Source organism: Pogona vitticeps, chromosome 4 (genome assembly GCF_051106095.1).
Source record: "Pogona vitticeps strain Pit_001003342236 chromosome 4, PviZW2.1, whole genome shotgun sequence".
Classification (NCBI taxonomy): Eukaryota; Metazoa; Chordata; class Lepidosauria; order Squamata; family Agamidae; genus Pogona; species Pogona vitticeps.
In genome coordinates, this window is record NC_135786.1 from 191,088,458 (window position 1) to 191,107,779 (window position 19,322).

The following is a 19,322-nucleotide window of genomic DNA, read 5'->3' on the forward strand; positions in this document are numbered from 1 at the left end:
ATTAAAACATCTGAAAAACATCTTAGGTAAAGGTTCCCCTTGACAATTTGTCCAGTCATGTCCGACTCTAGGGGGCGGTGCTCATCTCCGTTTCCAACCCATAGAGCTAGCGTTTGTCCGAAGACAATCCTCCATGGTCAAGTGGCCAGCACAACTAGGCACGGAACGCCATTTACCCTCCCACTGAGGTGGTACCTATTTATCTACCCACATTTTGCATTTTGCATGCTTTTGAACTGCTAGGTTGGCGGGAGCTGGGACAAGCGCAGGTGCTCACTCCGTCCCGTGGATTCTATCTTACGACTGCAGGTTTTCTGACCTTTGCAGCACAAAGACTTCTGCGGTTTAACCCGCAGCGCCACCACATGTCCGTAATGAAAAACACCTTAAAGAATCTTAAAATACACATAAAATAATAATAATAATAATGTGTAGTACCCAAAATCAAAATTCTTCACAGCCCAATTCAGTTGTTAAAAGCCTCTCTAAAAAGGATCGTCTTCACTTGCTGCTTGAAGGACAAGAGAGAGAGGGCCAACCTTCCCTTCCCAGGGAGGGAATTCAACAACCTGGGAGCAGCCACAGAGAAGGCACTTATTTGCATTCCCACCAAATGTATCTTTGAAGTTAGAGGACTGACAGAAGGGTCTCCCCTGAAGATCCTAAGAGCCAAGAAGGCTCATATCGGATAGCATGGATCCAAGCCATCCAGAGCTTGCTTTATAGGTCATAACCAGAGATGAGCACGAACTGCTGGTTTGGAGGTTTTTCCTGGTTTGTTTAGTAGATGAACAGGTGTTTGGCACTTCAAAGCCCTGCCTCCTCTGGTGGGTGTCCATTCAGAGGCAGCATTAGGAGGAGGTGGGGCAGGGAAGCCAGGCCACTGCCTCTGAGAAACCACCTGCCAGAGCATGCAAGTCTTTGAAATACTGAACACTTGTTTGGTTGCTAAACAAACTGGTGATTCATACCTATCTCTAGTTATAGCCATCATTTTGAATTGGGTTCAAAAATAGAAAGGTAGCCAGTGAAGCTGTTGTAATAGGAGTTTTATGTAGGGGTTGCTGGAGTAAAACTTTCGCATTACTTTCATTCTGGGGTATTTCTGGGAGCTCCTCTTTCAGATGTGGTTTGTTCAGAGCAGCCATTCTCAATGGGGGCCATATGGCCCCCTGGGGGCCCCTGGCAGACTTCAAAGGGGCCAAAGACTGGAAACAATTCTTAACAAACCACTTTATAAGGTTCATCATGCAACTTATATAATCCTGATTTGGCCTATATTTCTTTCATATTTTCTTTACGACCATGGCTAAAATATTGAGAATGTCTGTTTTAAATTACAGGTCGTTTTGGAAAACCCAAAATACATGCATTTTGGGGTTCTTTCATTAAAGTTTTATCATTCTGGTTTCTAATGCTATAGCCAATTGAGCCCCACAGAACCCTCAAAACCAGTGCCCCCCCCCCCCAAAAAAAGGACAGGGAAAAATAACAGATAATCATCAGAAAGCAGTACAGGTGAGAGAGAGAAATCATCCTCTTGATCATAATCAAAATAAAACTCACACATATTTATTATGGGCAATATAATCAACTTGTCCAACTCAAACCCCCAAAATATGGGGGGTTGGGGAGACAGGTTTCCCTCCTACCACTTTCACTGCATACTCTTATGAAAGGCAGGCAACCATCTGCTCTTGTACAGACTTTATCATAAGGGAGAGCTATAAACGATTGCAAATGGTTACTCTATGAATGAAAAAGTTAGGAATTCAAGGCCATTTATTATTCCACATTTTTCTCAGACTGAGCCCTGATAGTAAAGTAGCTTTGGGCAAAGATCCAAGAAACTGCAGGTCATATTAAAAGTGGGTATAAAGATGAGAGAGAGAAGACATATGCCAGGATGCAGCTGCGAATATTGTTATTATTATTAGTTTTAATTACATGCTGCATTTCTCTGAACAAGGGACACAAAGCGACTCACAACATTAACATTCTCACAATTAAAAACACAATAAGTTAAATATTAAAAGACAAATTAAACAACATCCATGAAGAAAGAAGCTCCTTAGACAGATATCGGGGGGGGGGGGGTCACAATTTCCTTCCCCATGCTAACCTATGTGACCATAACAGGACATTCACCTTCTGTTCTTCCTCCACCCAGCCATCCCAATCATGCACAGTTATGCTCTGGAGGATTCTCCATTTTCCAGAACAGATACTGAGGGCACATGGGGTTGTTGACTTCCTCCTAGATTTCTTCTGTGGGTACATGTATTGAATTGGATGCATAGATCTACCAGCAAATCTTCTTTGTATGTGTGTGTGTTTGCAAGGAGCTACTACTTTGGTTTGATACACAAACAAAAAAAAATGTGTCTAAAGCTACTTAAAAATAGTACGAAGAACCAAGAACCAGAGGGCCTTACATAAGGGAAACTATCATTTTTCTGTCTTCCTTCATGGTTCTTTGGGGATGCATAAACATTTTTAGAAAAATCCAAAATATTTTTTTTGCTTTTGTGTTTCTTTTTCAAATCCGAGTACTGTAATTTTAGTTTGTGCTTTAGGGAATATCTGCATCAAGGTTTTTTGTTTGTTTTGTTTTTGAAACATCATTTTCAAGCTTCTGCATACAGCAGAAGGCAAACTACTTTTTTCATAAGCTGGTAACATTTATGAACTTTGTTGCAAGCTGGGTTAATGACCTGGAAAACACTTAGCTAGGTTAATGACCTGTGAAATGAAGTCAGAAATTCCCTATATCTTACAAACAATTAGGGCATGAGGGCACTGCGCCCACATATAGAGGACTCCCCTAGGGCTTAATAATGCCCAGTTTGTACCCTTCCCCCCACTTTGGTGCAAGCAAATAGACAGAAATATGTGCAAAAATATTAAAGGCAACGGGAAGCCAATGTGCATCTCCCATAATAACTCTTACCCTTCCCTTTCTGCACATTTCTTGTTACATGTGCAAGGAAAAATTGTGCCTTCATTATTTTAGTGCCATCTGTGCATCTCTGGTTCTTCACAGAATGACACTATGAACTAGTGAGAGACGTGAATGTAATCTCAAAACAGTGAGTAAAGAAAGAAACTTAATGTGCAAAATGTACATTTAAACAATGAATTGAAATCTATTGTTTTCCTTACCTGGGTCAGCTTCCAAGCACTAACTTCATCTCTGATTTGTTTTTTCACATTTTCTTCCAAGTTCTACAAAGAAAAAATGATTTGAAAAATGAAGTAACTGGTTAGAACAAATAAAAGACAGGTAGAAGTGGAACAAATAGATATTCCATTTTTAAAAAAAGTATGTTATTTAAACTATATAGACGTATGTTACTAAACTGGTCCTGTTACATCCTGGCAAATAGAAGGGGAAGATATGGAGGCACTGGCAGATTTTACCTTCTTGGGCTCTATGATCACTGCAGATGGTGACAGCAGCCACAAAATTAAAAGACACCTGCTTCTTGGGAGGAAAGCGATGACAAACCTAGACAACATCTTAAAAAGCAGAGACCTCACCTTGCCGACAAAGGTTCGCATAGTCAAAGCTATGGTTTTTCCAGTAGTGATGTATGGAAGGCTGACCGCCAAAGAATTGATGCTTTTGAATTGTGGTGCTGGAGGAGTCCCCATAATTGAGAGTCCCCTGGAATGCAAGGAGAACAAACCTATCCATTCTGAAGGAAATCAACCCTGAGTGCTCACTGGAAGGACAGATCCTGAAGCTGAGGTTCCAATAGTATGGCCATCTCAAGAGAAGAGAAAACTCCCTGGAAAAGCCCCTGATCTTGGGAAGGTGTGAAGGCAAGAGGAGAAGGGGACGACAGAGGACGAGATGGTTGGACAGTGCCACCGAAGCTACCAACATGGATTTGACCAAACTCCGGGAGTCAGTGGAAAACAGGAGGGCCTGTTGTGTTCTGGTCCATGGGGTCACGAAGAGTCAGACACAACTTAATGACTAAACAACAAAAATGTTACTAAACTACCCTGTTTCCCTAAAAATAAGACCTAATCTGAAAATAAGCCCTAGTATGATTTTTCAGGATGCTTGTAATATAAGCCCTACCCCAAAAATAAGCCCTAGTTAACTGAAAGCCCACCCTCCACCATTGTGCAGCAACCAGAAGATCACATGACTGTATTTGAATAAACATAGATTGTACATGAAAAAAACAAAGCATCCCCTGAAAATAAGCGCTAATGCATGTTTTGGAGCAAAAATTAATATAAGACCCTGTCTTATTTTTGGGGAAACAGAATAATATTAAAATGTTGTTCAAAAACATGAAAATGAAGTGGTACAAAATACAGGGAAAATAGGATTTGCTTCTGGTACTTGAATATTAATAAGAATAATAATAAATTTTGTCCCATCCAAACAAAGAGTAGGCTCTACAGATCTGAATACAGATCTCCCAGATCCAAGCTTCCATTACAACAAACTCTACTCATTATATAACACTGCATATTAAATCCTGCTTTGGTTGAGGGGAAAATGCAATGTTAATCCCTGTAATAATCTCAGAAAGTGGAGGACTTAAGTATCATTTTAGGACACATGTGTTATAGGTTGCCACATTATCATTATATGTTCACTAGAGATCTGAAGACATATCCTGAGATCTAAGACAGATCAATTAGGCAAAGGAGCCTTTATCTCACTAGGGACTTGTTCCATTTTAGAAATACAGTGGTGCCCCACATAGCGACAATAATCCGTTCCGAAAAAGTTGTCGCTATCTGGATTCGTCACTATGCAGGGAAAAAAAAACCCATAGGAATGCATTAAAACACGTTTAATGTGTTCCTATGGGGGGAAACTCACCGCTATGCGGAAATCCTCCATCCAGCCGCCATTTTCGCTGCCCGGTAAGCGAGGAAAGGGCGCAAAAATGGAACGGGCGGCCATTTTTTAACCCGGCGGCCATTTTGGAACCACCAATCAGCTGGTTTCTAAACATCGCAATGTGAAAATCAGTAAGCGAAACGCTTACCGATCATCGCAATGCAATGTTTAGCCATTTAAAACATTGCAATGCAATCGCTTTTGTGATCGCAAAGAATGCGTCGCTATGTGGATTCGTCGTTAAACGGGGCCCTCGTTATGCGGGGCACCACTGTATGCCCAGTTAGGGCAGTAGAGGATTACCTTAAGAAAAGCGGGGAGATCAGGGCTACTTATCTTGTCATATTGACAGCACCCCACTAACAAAATACCAATTTTGGAAGGTAACTGGAGCTACTTTGGATTGAGTAGGTTTGGCTGGATGGCACTTTGGAACCCACTCATTTCACATTGGGACACAGTCTACTGCCGGCATGCTAGGATATGGCACAGAGGAGATCAGGAAGGTGGGGAGATGGTCCTCCCATAGATACAAACTTTACGTGCAAAACTTGCTGCAGTTGTAAGCTGCTGCCAGGCTCCTTGTCTCTTTCAGAAACAGAGCAACCCAAACAGCAATTGAGGATCCTGTTGCTGGGTCACAGTTTCATTCACTGGGCAGCAGATTATGCTGCAGGATGGCATGGGGCTGAGATTTGGGACTGCAACCAGCAGCAAGCTTGAAATGGCATGCCCGGAGGGGCATGCTTTGGGCAATTTTTCAGGCATGGCAGACACAGCGGCAGCTGGTGTACCCCCAGATGTGTTGTTGGTTCATCTGGAGGGTAATGATTTGGCCAGGAGAAGTGGCAAGTCCCTTGTGCTGGACATTGTGGCTGAGGAGCTAGAAGACAAAGTTCCTGTTTTCATGAATAGTTTGGTCCATGATTATTTCTCGGCATAGTTGGATTGCCGACTGCAATGCTAGTTGCATAAATAGAGCACCTAGGAAAGTTAATAAGGAATTTTGCAGAGCTAAGGTTAATGGCTTAGGATCAGTAACAGGACACCCAGAGATCTGATTGAACCAAATGGAACTTTATAGAGGTGATGGGGTTCATTTATCTGAGGCTCGTTTAGAGATTTTCTTGAGGGATCTTTCTAGGGGCCTGCATGCTGAAATTTTTGGCTGGATGGGGGAATGCAGCATAGCAAGTTTGCCCATTCCATGGTGGGTAATGGGGAAGGAAACTGAATCAGTGAGTGCCCATGGAGTTCAAACAGTGCATAGCGGGTCTGAACTTTCGGTGCCGTGGATCGTGAGTTTACAGTGCTGGGAGGAAAGACCTGCTGGGGCCCTCCCTGGGCTTAGGGCCACCAAAGGCTGGGGGCTTGCATGCCCACAGGGGCTTGATATTTCACCAGCCAGGTTCATGCTGTCTTAGGAACAGCATGACAATGGGCCGTGGGACTTGCCGATTTAGGTTTGTGAGGGGGTCCTGTGAGACCTTCGGCACAAAACCTGATACTGCACTACCACAGGCCCCTGGTTTCTAAGCCATAAGTTATGGCATGTTGATTTAATAAAGTGTGGCCTTACACCCATCACCTGCGTCTCACCACATTATTCCGGAGTGAGAGGGCAAAGTACAGGAAGGCTATTTTAGATACTTTCTCACAAACACGCAGCCTCTAATACTGCCTGAAAATTTTCTCCAGAAAAGTGTAGTAGGTGCCATAGAAAGCTGTCAGGGATGCGAGAGAATAACCACATCCCTTCCCCAATTCCTTCTATCAGTGGGTGGAAGAACTGCAAATGGATGTATTTATACAATTATCCCAAACAAATTGTAGATAGAAGTTCATGTAGCCTATTCCAGCATAGAAAAAGAAGAAGCATGCAAATAAAACAAAAGACCTATCTAGTCCAGTACAGTGGGGTCTCTACTTAAGAACGTCCCTACTTAAGAACAATCCAACTTAAGAACAGCTCCATTTGCTAAATTTTGCTTCTACTTGAGAACAGAAATCCAAGATAAGAACAGGAAAAAAAAACCTTTCCTGCTCTTTTTTTAACCTTAGGTCATCTTAGGTTAAAAAAAAATTCTCCCCCTAATGGTAGAGTACGTATTAACCAGCTTTGCATTAGTACCTATGGGAAGTAATGCTTCAATGTACAAACGCACCTCTACATAAAAAAAACAGCCAGAACAGATTAATTGGTTTTCAGTCCATTCCTATGGGAAATTTTGCTTCAACTTAAGAACGTTTCAACTTAAGAACACCATTCCAAAACGGATTAAGTTCTTAAGTAGAGGTTCCACTGTATTCACATCACATAGGAGCCAATCAGCTTCCTATGGGAGACCCATAAGCAGGACATGAGTGCAATTGGGGCCCTTCATTTCATCTTCAATTGATCTACAGAGGCATACTAACCTTTTATATTTCAGGTGATACATAGTCATCCTAATCAGAAGCCATTGACAGCCCTTATCTCCATTAATTTATCCAGTCCCCTTATAAGCTATCCAATACATCATGACATCTTGAAACAATGAATTCCACAGCTTAACTACATGCTGTGTAAAAAGGTACCTCCTTGTACCTGTCCTAAATTTCATACCATTCAGTTCCAGTGGGTAACCCTAGGTTCCAGTATAATAAGAGAATGATTTCAAACAACCTTGAAACGCATTTTGTCTTTAGTGATGGTTTGCTCCAATTCCTCCAGTTTTGTCTTGGCTTCATCAAAAGCCAGTTCGGCTGCATAAAGTTCCTTGTTGACTTTTTTTAAGTGCTCTTCCAGTCTACGGATATTTTTCTGCAGGACCTGAATTTCTGCTTGATATTCCACTTTCCGTCTTGAACTGTTAAAATTAAATTTAAAAGCCACTTTACAACAGCAGCACAACTTCCACAGTTCACTAAAAGTTAAATTGCTTTGGAGTATTTGTGAAGACATCTTTAACTTCATTTCTCTTTCTATTGCCAACAAATGCACTGGATTTCCAAACAGATATGTTTGTGTAAAAGAGACACTTTAATAAATTCTCAGTATCTATAAATGAAAATAAGCCAAAGACTGCTCATTCAGAGTCTACTATTCTACATTTATGCAACAGCCAGCATAACCACCATTTGATTCAGAGTGGAATTATGCAAATATACTACTGGAACTCAAGGAGACTACAGAAGTACAACTGTTTATCACTGGTATAGTAGCTTTTGGGATCTCTTTGTATGTGGAAATAAAATGTAGAAAACAACTCCCTTTTAAATATATATATATTCAAAAATATTAATTTCAGGGAAAAAAATCAAAACAGATTTGCAGTATCATATTTTTCCACAGCAGTCATAATCATTTGCATCTCTGGGCACACAGATGCTCTAAACATCCTCACAAATAGATACACCAAAGACCCTGTGAGGTGTGGATTCATATATTTTCCATGTGGAGCTAGTGCTGAAAGGATGAAAAGAGAGTTAACACAGTAAATAATAATAAAGCCAGGATTCTACTGCTATATGAGTAGAGCATTACACTCCATGCATAGGTAAAGGTAAAGGTTCCCCTTGACAATTTGTCCAGTCATGTCTGACTCTAGGGGGTGGTGCTCATCCCTGTTTCCAAGCCATAGAGCCAGCGTTTGTTCATAGATAGTTTCCATGGTCATGTGGCCAGCGCAACTAGACACGGAATGCTGTTACCTTCCCACCATAGTGGTACTTATTTATCTACTTGCATTTTTACATACTTTTGAACTGGCAAGAGCTGGGAAAAGTGATGGGAACTCACTCCATTGTGTGGATTCGAACTGCTGAAAGATTTGTGAGTAGCTTCCCCAGCTTTCTGGGGTAAGTTTTAATGTGCAGAAAGAGAGGGGTTCACTGAGACCTGCAGGAAGGAGGAGGGCCACTGAATTATCAAGGTCCTAAATTAGTGAAATCCAGAGAGAGATCATCACTGGATCCTGTCTCTGTGAATTGAACTGAGCATGATGAACAGGACTGTGTGAATTTTATATTAAAAACAGTCCAATTAATTCTTAAACTCCAACTATTTTGCATTCCAGGTTGATTGATGGTCATTGCTTATACTGACAAGTATACTTTCTCTTGCTAGACTTATAGTTTGTCCCACTGTTCACAAGAACAATTGTAATTAAATAAATAAATAAAAAATTTTAGCCGCCCCGAGTAGACGTTGTCTAGAGGGGCGGAGTAAAAATCAAATAAATAAATAAATAAATAAATAAATAAATAAATAAATAAATAAATAAATAAATAAATAAATAAATAAATAAATAAATAAATAAATAAATAAATAAATGCCCCACTGCCATAGCCTCAGCCTCTCAGTCCATTCCAATTTATCAGTTTTTCAGAGAAAATGTCTTATTGTTTTCAATGAGGTTAATTCTAAAGAAGCAAAAAGGTATGTTTTCTCATTAGGGAATCAAAGAATGGAGCTTAGCGCTTATACGTATCTGAGGACTAGAAGTGAAGGTGGATGAAGGGTACATCAGTGGGCCCACGATTTTATGGGTGTGTGTGAACAATTTTGGGGTGTGTGTGTGAATCTGTAACCTGCATTTCCCTACTTTGTGGAACCAACACGAACCATAACTTTGATTTAAATAAAGTGTTTTGGTTCTTTGGGAATATTTTTTGTGCGTCCCTCTTGTCCTCAAAGATGAACAAAAGTTTCCTATTTGTGGTTTCTTTCTTTGTTTATGGTCTATGTTTTATTTTTCATTTGGATTTTTTAATTGTATTTGATTTCGGTTCATTTTGAGTTTATACCCATCACTGATGGTTGTAATCTGACAATGTATTTATTTTGTGTCTTATTTTTTCAGTGGAAACTGCCCAGAGTGGCCTTGTAGCCAGATGGCTGATATAGAAGTTGAATGAATGAATGAATGAATGAATGAATGAATGAATGAATGAATGAATGAATGAATGAATAACATGTATTTACCACTCCCTGAATTTTTGCAAAAATTCTCCATTTTCATCACGAAGACGTTTGCTTTCATTCTGCAGGTTAACTATTTCTTCCAAATAACTCCTGAGCTTGTCTTTCAGATCTTGTATATCAGACTCCTGAGTTGACTTCTAGGAAACAATACGACATATATGGAATATTATGAAAATACAATTCACAAACACTTATGCAATTCACAAATGTTTTCATCTGAACACATTTAAAAACTTACAGAACATTCCATGTTTTTCATTTCTTCCAAGTAGCTGTTAAGTAAATCTTTGTTTTCATTTTCCTGGGCAGTAATTTTCAAAGCTAAGCGCTTTGCCTGAAGGGTAAACATATAACACAATTGCTCATTTGGATTATCACAACAAATGTGGCATTTGAAAGTTCACATTATTGCAACTTTTGTTTGTTTGTTTGTTTGTTGTTTGTTTGCCCTAAGCAATAGTTTTCTAAAACAAGAGAAGTAGATGAAAATCCTAGCTGGAAAAAAAAGAAAAAATTAAAATTAATATGTGAATTTCAGTTCCATAAGCAAAATGTATGAATGCAAAGATAATGGTGAAGGGTATTATTTAGAAATCATAATGAGTTATGGTGAGAATGGTTGACAGAAAAGGAGGAGTCAAAGAGACAGGCACAATTTGTTTATGGGCTTTGGTGGTCCCTCAAAAATATAACATAATAAAAATTCCCTCTGAAATCTAAACTACCATTCATCTACAAGCCAGCAAAAGAACAATCAGTTAAATATATATAAAAAGAACAGGGGTAGGGGAGGCTGGAAATCCTCCAGAACTAAATTTTTAAAAACCTGAACAAGCACACACACACACACAAATACCCTTTTTTGTTAGTGCCAAAAGGAAAATCTAGTTGGTTCTAGTTCCATTTCTTTTGGTGAGACATTCCAAAATTGAGGCGGCATTACCTCTCCTTTGTAACTACATGGTGCATTTCTCTCACTGATGGTAGTCTGAATGCTCCAACCAACATGCAATGACTAGATTGGCTGAGGAATGCTGAGCATTATCATTCAAAAAAATTACCTTCTCGTGCCTTGAGTAGGCACTTTGAACAGAATCACAAACTAGTCCCCTCCTCAGCCAACACAGATTGGGCCCAATTCTCCTCCCCAATCTTTCCTGATGGTACTGGTATGCTTTTGAATCAATCTCTGCAGTTGCTCAGTTTCCATTGGTACACAGTAGCTGCCATTTTAATTTTAATTTTTCCACAATGCCCAGAATGGCTAATAGGCCAGACAAAAATATTGCATTGTAAGAAACTGGAAATGGTTACCAAGTGGATCCAATAAGAAAAACAACAGGACCATTGTGCAAGGATGCAAGCAAAAAGAGCTAATGAGTGGCAGTGCCAGCATGAATATGCAAATATTTGAATGTCTCTACAGTGGACCCTTGACTTACAGACGGCTTGACTTACAGACTTTTTGAGTTACAGACTTCTCTGGCCGCAAAATTTAGGTTTGACTTGCAGACTGAGATTTGACTTACAGACCAGAAAAAAACCAAAATGGAACAAAAACGGCCTGTTACGGGATTAATCGGTTTTCAATGTACTGTAGCTCAGTGGAGACTTGACTTACAGACTTTTTGACTTGAGAACCGCCTTCCAATACAGATTAAGTTCTCAAGGTTGTAAGCCGCCTAGAGTAGTCCACCACGACTAGATAGGCGGGATATTAAAAAAAAAAAAGTCAAGACCCCACTGTAATTGTAGTACCATAGGAGAGGGGCAAGAAGGGATGAGACCCACATCTGGTGGTAAATGTGGGTCTCAGGAGCTACCTAAGTATCCTGGATGCGGAGTACAAAAACTTCAGCAAACATTTAATTTCATCAAAGAACAATGGCATTTATTCACACGGTTAGATAATACTTCATTTTTCAATAGACAAAATGTTAAAGATTTATAGGTTATAAATGTATACAATATACGTACACTTTAAGGGGATATATTTGTTTCAAAACTCACTTTATCATGCCAGGACACTAAGTCAGCCTTTGTGTCTACTTCTTGCTTGATTAACTCTTCAAGATGTTTTTTGTGCTGTAATATTGTCTCCTTCATTGCATTTATCTTGGTACAGAAATCATCGTAGATAACTCCAGCTTCTTTTAACTCATTCCTGGGGATGGGAGTGGGGGGGGGGGGGAAGGAAATTTATCCCTTTGTCCAAAATTACTTTAAATGAATCAGAACTTTATTAACACAACCTTATAAGCCCAACATAACAACTTCCTTGTATTACAATATAATGAAACTGTTTTCATAGGTTCTGGTATTGAATGGTGTGATTCCTATTAAAGGTAAATTACGTTGATTGGTATTTACGTCTCTAAGTTTACTTAGGATTGCACCTTCAATCTTCTAGTCAATAACTTATTTTCTGTAAGTTAACTGTCAGCTAGCTGAGTAAATTTGCTAGCAATACATATGCCCTTAGTGAAGGTTTACTGGCAAATGGTAGAAGCTGATGGGCTAATAAGAAAGTGGCAAAGGGATCAACAGGAAGAACTGTAAGCTTGCCTGTTATCAACATAAAATAGATTTATTCCAAAATATATCCTAAAAAGAGCAGCACATGAAAATATTTCCAGGTTATATAAAATATCTGCCAATACTATAGTTGAATAAATGGATTTTACCATCTTGAACATACCCCATCTTACATGCTTCCTCACCTGGCCATAATGTCCCCTCACTAGCTGCCTAGCTATCAGCAGCTCTAACAATATGAGGCTATGGCTTGTCCTCTAAAATGAACATTGAGGATGAGAGATGAGCCTGCTTTTCTCTGTCTCCTCAAAAAATGGTTGTCTGTGTGAGTCAGAGACAAAAAGGAGGGTTTTTTTGAGAAAGGAAAGATTATAACCTGTGATCTTCCTCTTAACTGCTTCATGGTACAGTTGCACTCAGACATGCACACTTTGTCTGTTCTCTTCAAATGTAGGGACTCAGCTGGTAGCTGGCTTTCCCCACAGTAAGGGGTTACAGGCCCTATGACCTGGGAGAACTACACCTCTGTACAGTGGTGCCTCGCTTGACGACGTTAATTCATTCCAGCGAAATCACTGTAGAGTGAAAACATCGTCAAACAAAATAAAAAACCCATTGAAACACATTAAAAACCGGTTAATGCGTTCCAATGGGCGAAATACCTAATCGTCCAGCGAAGATCCTCGATACAGCGGCCGTTTTCGGTTCCTGTAAAGCGAGGAATCCATCCTAGAAAACAGTGGGGGGCCATTTTCTTCAGCCAGCGGCCATTTTGGAACCTGACGATCAGCTGTTTGCTGATTGTTGTAAAGCAAAAACCGGTTCCTGAAGCAGGGAACCGATCATCGCACAGCGAAAAAAACCCATTTAAAACATTGTTTTGCGATTGCAATTGCGATTGCAAAAACATCGTCGTGAAGCAGATTCATCATTATACGGGGCAATTGTTAAGTGGGGCATGACTGTATGCTATTATATAGAAAATGTAATGAGGTGGATGGTGGATAAGCAGCATGCAACGGCAGGGACAGAAAGACATTAATACCTCACATTATCCAAGAAAATATCCATACTACACTCCTCCAGGTTTCATAAAATCATGCAAATTTCTGCTTCTGGGAGAGAGGATTATCAAAAGGCACTGAACACTGAAAGAGTCAGTAGAGATAAGCCACGACTTGAGATAGGTGTTCATATATGTTGGTACCTGTAATCAGCCTCGCCACTGCATTTTGCACTTGTAGTTTCTGTACTAGCTTCAAGGGCAACTCGACACAGAGATCATGGAGGCACAAATATCTCCTGTGGCCAAGAACACCTTTTATCAACTCCGAATGATTGCTCAACTGTGCCCCTTTCTGGACAGAAAATGCCTAGCAAAAGTGACTCATGCTTTAGTCATATCTAAAACAGACTAGATGACGTTGTTAAGGTGCTACACTCAATATGCCAGCAAGTTTGGAAAACTCAGCAATGGCTAGAGGATTGGAAAAGATCAGTCTACACCCCAATCCTAAAGAAGGGCTGTGTCAAAGAATGCTCCAACTACCATACAAATACACTCATTTCACACGCTAGCAAGGTTATGTTCAAGATCCTCCAAGGCAGGCTTCAGCAGTATGTGGACCGAGAACCCCCAGAAGTATAAGCTGGATTTCAAAGGGGCAAAGGAACTAGAGACCCAATTGCTAACATGCGCTGGATTATGGAGAAAGCCAGAGAGTTCTAGAAAAACATCTACTTCTGCTTCATTGACTACGCAAAAGCCTCTGACTGTGTGGACCACAGCAAACTATGGCAAGTTCTTAAAGAAATAGGAGTGCCTGACCACCTTATCTATCTCCTGAGAAATCTATATGTGGGACAGGATGCAACAATTAGAACTGGATATGGAACAACTGATTGGTTCAAAATTGGGAAAGGAGTACGAGAAGACTGTATAATGTCCCCCATCTTATTTAACTTATATGCAGAATATATCATGTGAAAGGCAGGACTAGATGAATCCCATGTTGAGATAACCAGTAGATATAAGCGAGGACTGGAGATAAGTATTTATATCTGTTGGTATCTGTAATCGGTCTGGCAACTGCCATAGCTTTGACTATGCAGACCTTTGTTGGCAAGGTGATGTCTCTGCTTTTTAAGACGCTGTTTAGGTTCGTCATTGCTTTCCTCCCAAGATGCAGGCTTCTTTTAATTTCGTGGCTGCTGTCCCCATCTGCAGTGATCATTGAGCCCAAGAAAGTAAAATCTGACACTGCCTCCATATCTTCTTCTATTTGCCAGGAGGTGATGGGAACAGTGGCCATGATCTTTGTTTTTTTTTATATTGAGCTTCAGATGATTTTTTTCGCTTTCCTCTCTCACCCTCATTAAGAGGTTCTTTAATTCCTCCCCACTTTCTGCCATCAGAGTGGTATCATCTGCATGTCAGAGATTGTTGATATTTTTTCTGGCAATCTTAATTCCAGTTTGGGATTCATCCAGTCCTGTCTTCCGCATGATGTATTCTGCATATAAGTTAAATAAGGAGGGGGACAATATACAGCCTTGTTGTACTTCTTTCCCAATTTTGAACCAATCAGTTGTTCCATATCCAGTTCTAACTGTGGCTTCCTCTCCCACATATAAATTTCTCAGGAGATGGATAAGGTGGTCAGGCACTCCCATTTCTTTAAGAACTTGCAATAGTTTTTGTGGTCGACACAGTCAAAGGATGTTCTTCCCACATTTACCCAAGTCTCTGAATTCCCCATATCTGTATCATTTTCACATACAGTGATGCCTCGCATAGCGACGATAATCGGTGCAGCAAAAATCGCTGCAAAGCGATTTTGTCACTATGTGATATTAAAGATTAAAAAGCCCATAGGAATGCATTGAAACCCCTTCAATGCGTTCCTATGGGCTTAAAAAAACAGAAAACAGCGGGTGGCCATTTTTTTAACCCGGTGGCCATTTTGGAACCGCTGATCAGCTGTTAGAAAATCATTGCTTTGCAATGATGATCGGTAAGCGAAACAAAACAAAGCGATTTTTCCCATTTAAAACATTGCAATGCGATCGCAAAATCGTCGCTATGCGATTTCATCATTAAATGGGGCACCCGTTAAATGAGGCACCACTGTATATTTGTTTTAATGTAAACCTGTAGGGCAGCAACCTGTGTTGTTTAAAAAGTACAATTTATCTATATGGACTTGTATACATAAATATAAAAAAATACCACTGCTTCCCAAGGCATCTGAGATCATCTGTGTAAGGAATTCAGTTTTCATGTACATAAATGAACATAACTCATTTGAAGAATAATCTCGTAAAGCTTAAAAGAACTTACCTGAGTTGGTTCAACAACTCCACAGCAGCCTTTATTTGCTCAGACATAGATAGTCTGTTTTTTTCACACTGTGCTGTGATTGCCTCATGTGATTTCTTCACCTCAACAAGTTTATGATGAACAATATCATATATACTTTTTGTCTGTTAAAGGTAAAGAATTTAATGTGACAATATAAAGATCACAATATTGGAAAGATTAATCTGATTTATTTTCCCTGCAGTGACAAAATGCTGCACTAGGTCTTTTATATATGTTTTAATTCCTTTTCTAAAAATAAAAGCAACAACCTCCAATATTTTTACTTAGAAGTAAATTTCTGCAAGGTCTCTGGGAGTCAGATGCATAGGACTGCAGACTTGTATTCAGCCAAAATTCTTTTGGAAGCTTGTCCACTCTCAAAAGGACACAGCTGGAACTCCTTCCTTTGATCACTGGAAAAGTTTAAGACACGTGAATAATCACCTAATTTAAAAAACTAAACAAGGGTAATTCTGCTAGGACATCATATTCAAAGAAAGATCAATCTGTTGTACTTTAGGATTAACAAACACAACAGGAATCAAAAGTTTTCTTTTAACTTTCTCCTTTCGTGTCTATGCATTGGGAGATGTTTCTCTCTCTATATATATAAAACTGGTTTATGGAGGAGGAATCTAGACCTTCACATTAATTTCTGGGACTGTAACTCTCAGAATCTCTCAGTCAGCATGGCCTTTTTCGAAACTCTAAACTAATCAAATAACATTTGAATAAGCAGCCTTAAAAACGATATCCCCTTTAAAGGTCCTTGTTCAGTTGCATCAAAATTTGCTTAGGCAGGCTCAATTAAAATTGTACAAACCACATTACTAACTGATGAAGGGTATGTTACTATGCCCACAGTTAAATAAATTTATCCTACAAGCATTGCTAATCAAAATCTCAAAAAGTTTCTGCTTACTTTGTAATCCAATTCCACCATGATAACCCCTATTACACCATCTTCTGAACACATACATGCAGATTCATGGAGGAAATTCCATTCTTTCAACACTTCTAGCACCTTTAACTAACAAACAACCATAATGAAATGTTTATATACATAAAATGTTCTTATTTTCCACTCACATGACATGCTGACAAATATATTAATTTCCCAGCTTGTGCCTGATCCCCTCCAGTTTTGTTGTTGTTCAGTCGTTAAGTCATGTCCAACTCTTCGTGACCCTATGGACCAGAGCATACCAGGCCCTCCTGTCTTCCACTGCCTCACGGAGTTCAGTCAAATTCATGTTAGTAGCTTTAAAAACACTGTCCATCCATCTCATCCTCTGTTGTCCCCTTTTCCTCTTGCCCTCACACTTTCCCAACATCACGGTCTTTTCTGGGGAGTCTTCTCTTCTCATGAGATGGCCAAAGTATTGGAGCCTCAGCTTCAGGATCTGTCCTTCCAGTGAGAACTCAGGGTTGATATCCTTTCAGAATTGAAAGGTTTGTTCTCCTTGCAGTCCAGGGAACTCTCAAGAGTCTCCTCCAGCACCACAATACAGAAGCATCAATTCTGCGGTGGTCAGCCTTCTTTATGGTCCAGCTCTCACTTTCATGCATCGCTACTGGAAAAACCATAGCTTTGACTATGCAGACCTTTGTCAGCAAGGTGATGTCTCTGCTTTTTAAAATGTTGTCTAGGCTTGTCATCACTTTCCTCCCAGGAAATAGGCATCTTTTAATTTCGCAGCTGCTGTCACCATCTGCAGTGATCATGGAGCCCAAGAAAGTAAAATCTGTCACTGCCCCCATATCTTCCCCTTCTATTTGCCAGGAGGAGATGGTACCAGTGGCCATGATCTTTATTTTTTTGATGTTCAGCTTCAGACCATTTTTTGCGCTTTCCTCTTTCACCCTCATTAAGAGGTTCTTTAAGTCCTCCTCACTTTCTGTCATCAGAGTGGCATTGTGGCGGACAGTCCACACATCACTGCTGTCAGTCATTTTAGAGCTCTAGTGCAGGAGCCTATGACAGGACAGGAGAGAAGGAGTCAACAGAACTGGGTGTGACTGAGATTTAGAGAGAAGATTGAGAAGTGTTTAGACAAGATATTGGACAGTTCGTTTGGTAGAGAATATTAAAGAGTTAAAAGGAATTAGAAGTACATAGGCAGAGAATATATTGAGACCTTGATTAAAGTAAATGAATACAAGCAAGCTTATAAGTAATCAAATCCACGTTTATTGGATGGATGATAACAGAATATCCATGATTTTCCTTCTGTGATTTACTTTCGACTCCATAAATAAACCTAGTTGTATTTGGCAGCAAGAGTGTGAGATTAATAATTGATATAGTGAGGATAAGATCCTCTGGTGGCAGCGAAAAAGGGGAAAAGAACAAGTTGTGTCCGAAGGTGAACTTGTGTGAGAGACATAATATACAGGGGTCACTGGGGGTGTGTGAAAAAAGTGGCGGCAGCTGTGTGGGATTCGAAAGGAATGAATTCCAGTAAGCCTAATTAAAAAGAGAAATATTCTGAGTCTGAGGAACCTGATAGCCGAAGGCTGTGGAAGGAGGAGTAGGGAACCCTAGAGCTCTTGGTGAGCAGCTTGAAAAGGATAAAGCTTTAGGAAAGGCTAAGGCAGGCAAAGACTCTGAAGAGAAGTCTGGGTTTAAAAAGTTTACCTCACACTTAGAAAGGAAGGACCAAGAGGCTAGAGCTTTAGATCCTGAAGCTCTGAGAAAAGGGAGCACTGAGGGGACTTAAGTGTTAGCCAGGGTCAAGAGAAATAGATGTGGTGACTGAATATAACTGAGGCTTACAGAAGAAAAATATTTCTGATACAGCTGGGTGTCTGGAGGCTAAAAGTAACAGGGTCTCAGACACAGGAACAGCTAGGCTAGGTGCCTGAAAATATAAAGTAGCCATCTGAAACTGCCAGTGGAGAGCTACTGCATCTCAATCACTCTAACTCAGAAAGGGAAAAAGTATTTTAAACCGAGGCTTGCCTGGCTGCCTCTGAAAAAAAAACAACTTGTCTAAAGAAACACATAGAAACATGCCTTCTAAGAGAGGGAAAAAGTTTGGTATGGAGGGGGCTGCTGATGTGCAAAGTTTACCTCAGGAAGAGAAAAGCTCTCTTGAAATGATAGAGCAAGGGGAGGCTCAGGAGGAGGAGACCTCAAGAGGAGAAACTGGGTTAACCTCACAAGAATTTGAAAGATGGAGCTTGCAGCAGGAATTTAAATTAAAAGAATTAGAAATAAGGACTAGAGCTGAGGAATTACAGGTGGAAGCTAGACAAAAGGAGCCAGATTATGAAAAGGAAAAAGCCAGAGCTGAGGAAAGACAATTACAGCTGAAAGCCCTATGGAGGATCTTCACTGGACAGTGCGTTTCCAGCCCATTGGATTGCACTGAAGTGGTTTCAATGCGTTTCAATGGGCTTTTTATTTTCGCATTACGTATGACGTTTTCATTCTACAGCAATATCGCTGGAACGAATTAACGTTGTAATGTGAGGCACCACTGTACAGGGGTCACTGGGGGGGTGCACAACAGGTATCATCTGCTTATCTAAGGTTGTTTATATTTCTTCAAGCAATCTTAATTCCTGTTTGGGATTCCTCCAGTCCA

At 40.1% G+C, this 19,322-nt stretch overlaps 1 protein-coding gene across 1 annotated transcript in view; it reads right to left on the bottom strand.

Moving 5' to 3' along the window:
* Positions 1–19,322, bottom strand: part of CCDC178 (coiled-coil domain containing 178) — a 196,931-nt gene that overhangs the window by 131,434 nt on the left and 46,175 nt on the right. The window contains exons 10-15 of the mRNA XM_078393698.1: positions 15,712–15,854; positions 11,847–12,000; positions 10,075–10,170; positions 9,837–9,973; positions 7,536–7,719; positions 3,163–3,225 (exon numbers count right to left, since the gene is read on the bottom strand). Of these exons, the coding sequence (XP_078249824.1) occupies positions 3,163–3,225; positions 7,536–7,719; positions 9,837–9,973; positions 10,075–10,170; positions 11,847–12,000; positions 15,712–15,854 (777 nt within the window). The remainder of the gene's footprint in view (positions 1–3,162; positions 3,226–7,535; positions 7,720–9,836; positions 9,974–10,074; positions 10,171–11,846; positions 12,001–15,711; positions 15,855–19,322) is intronic.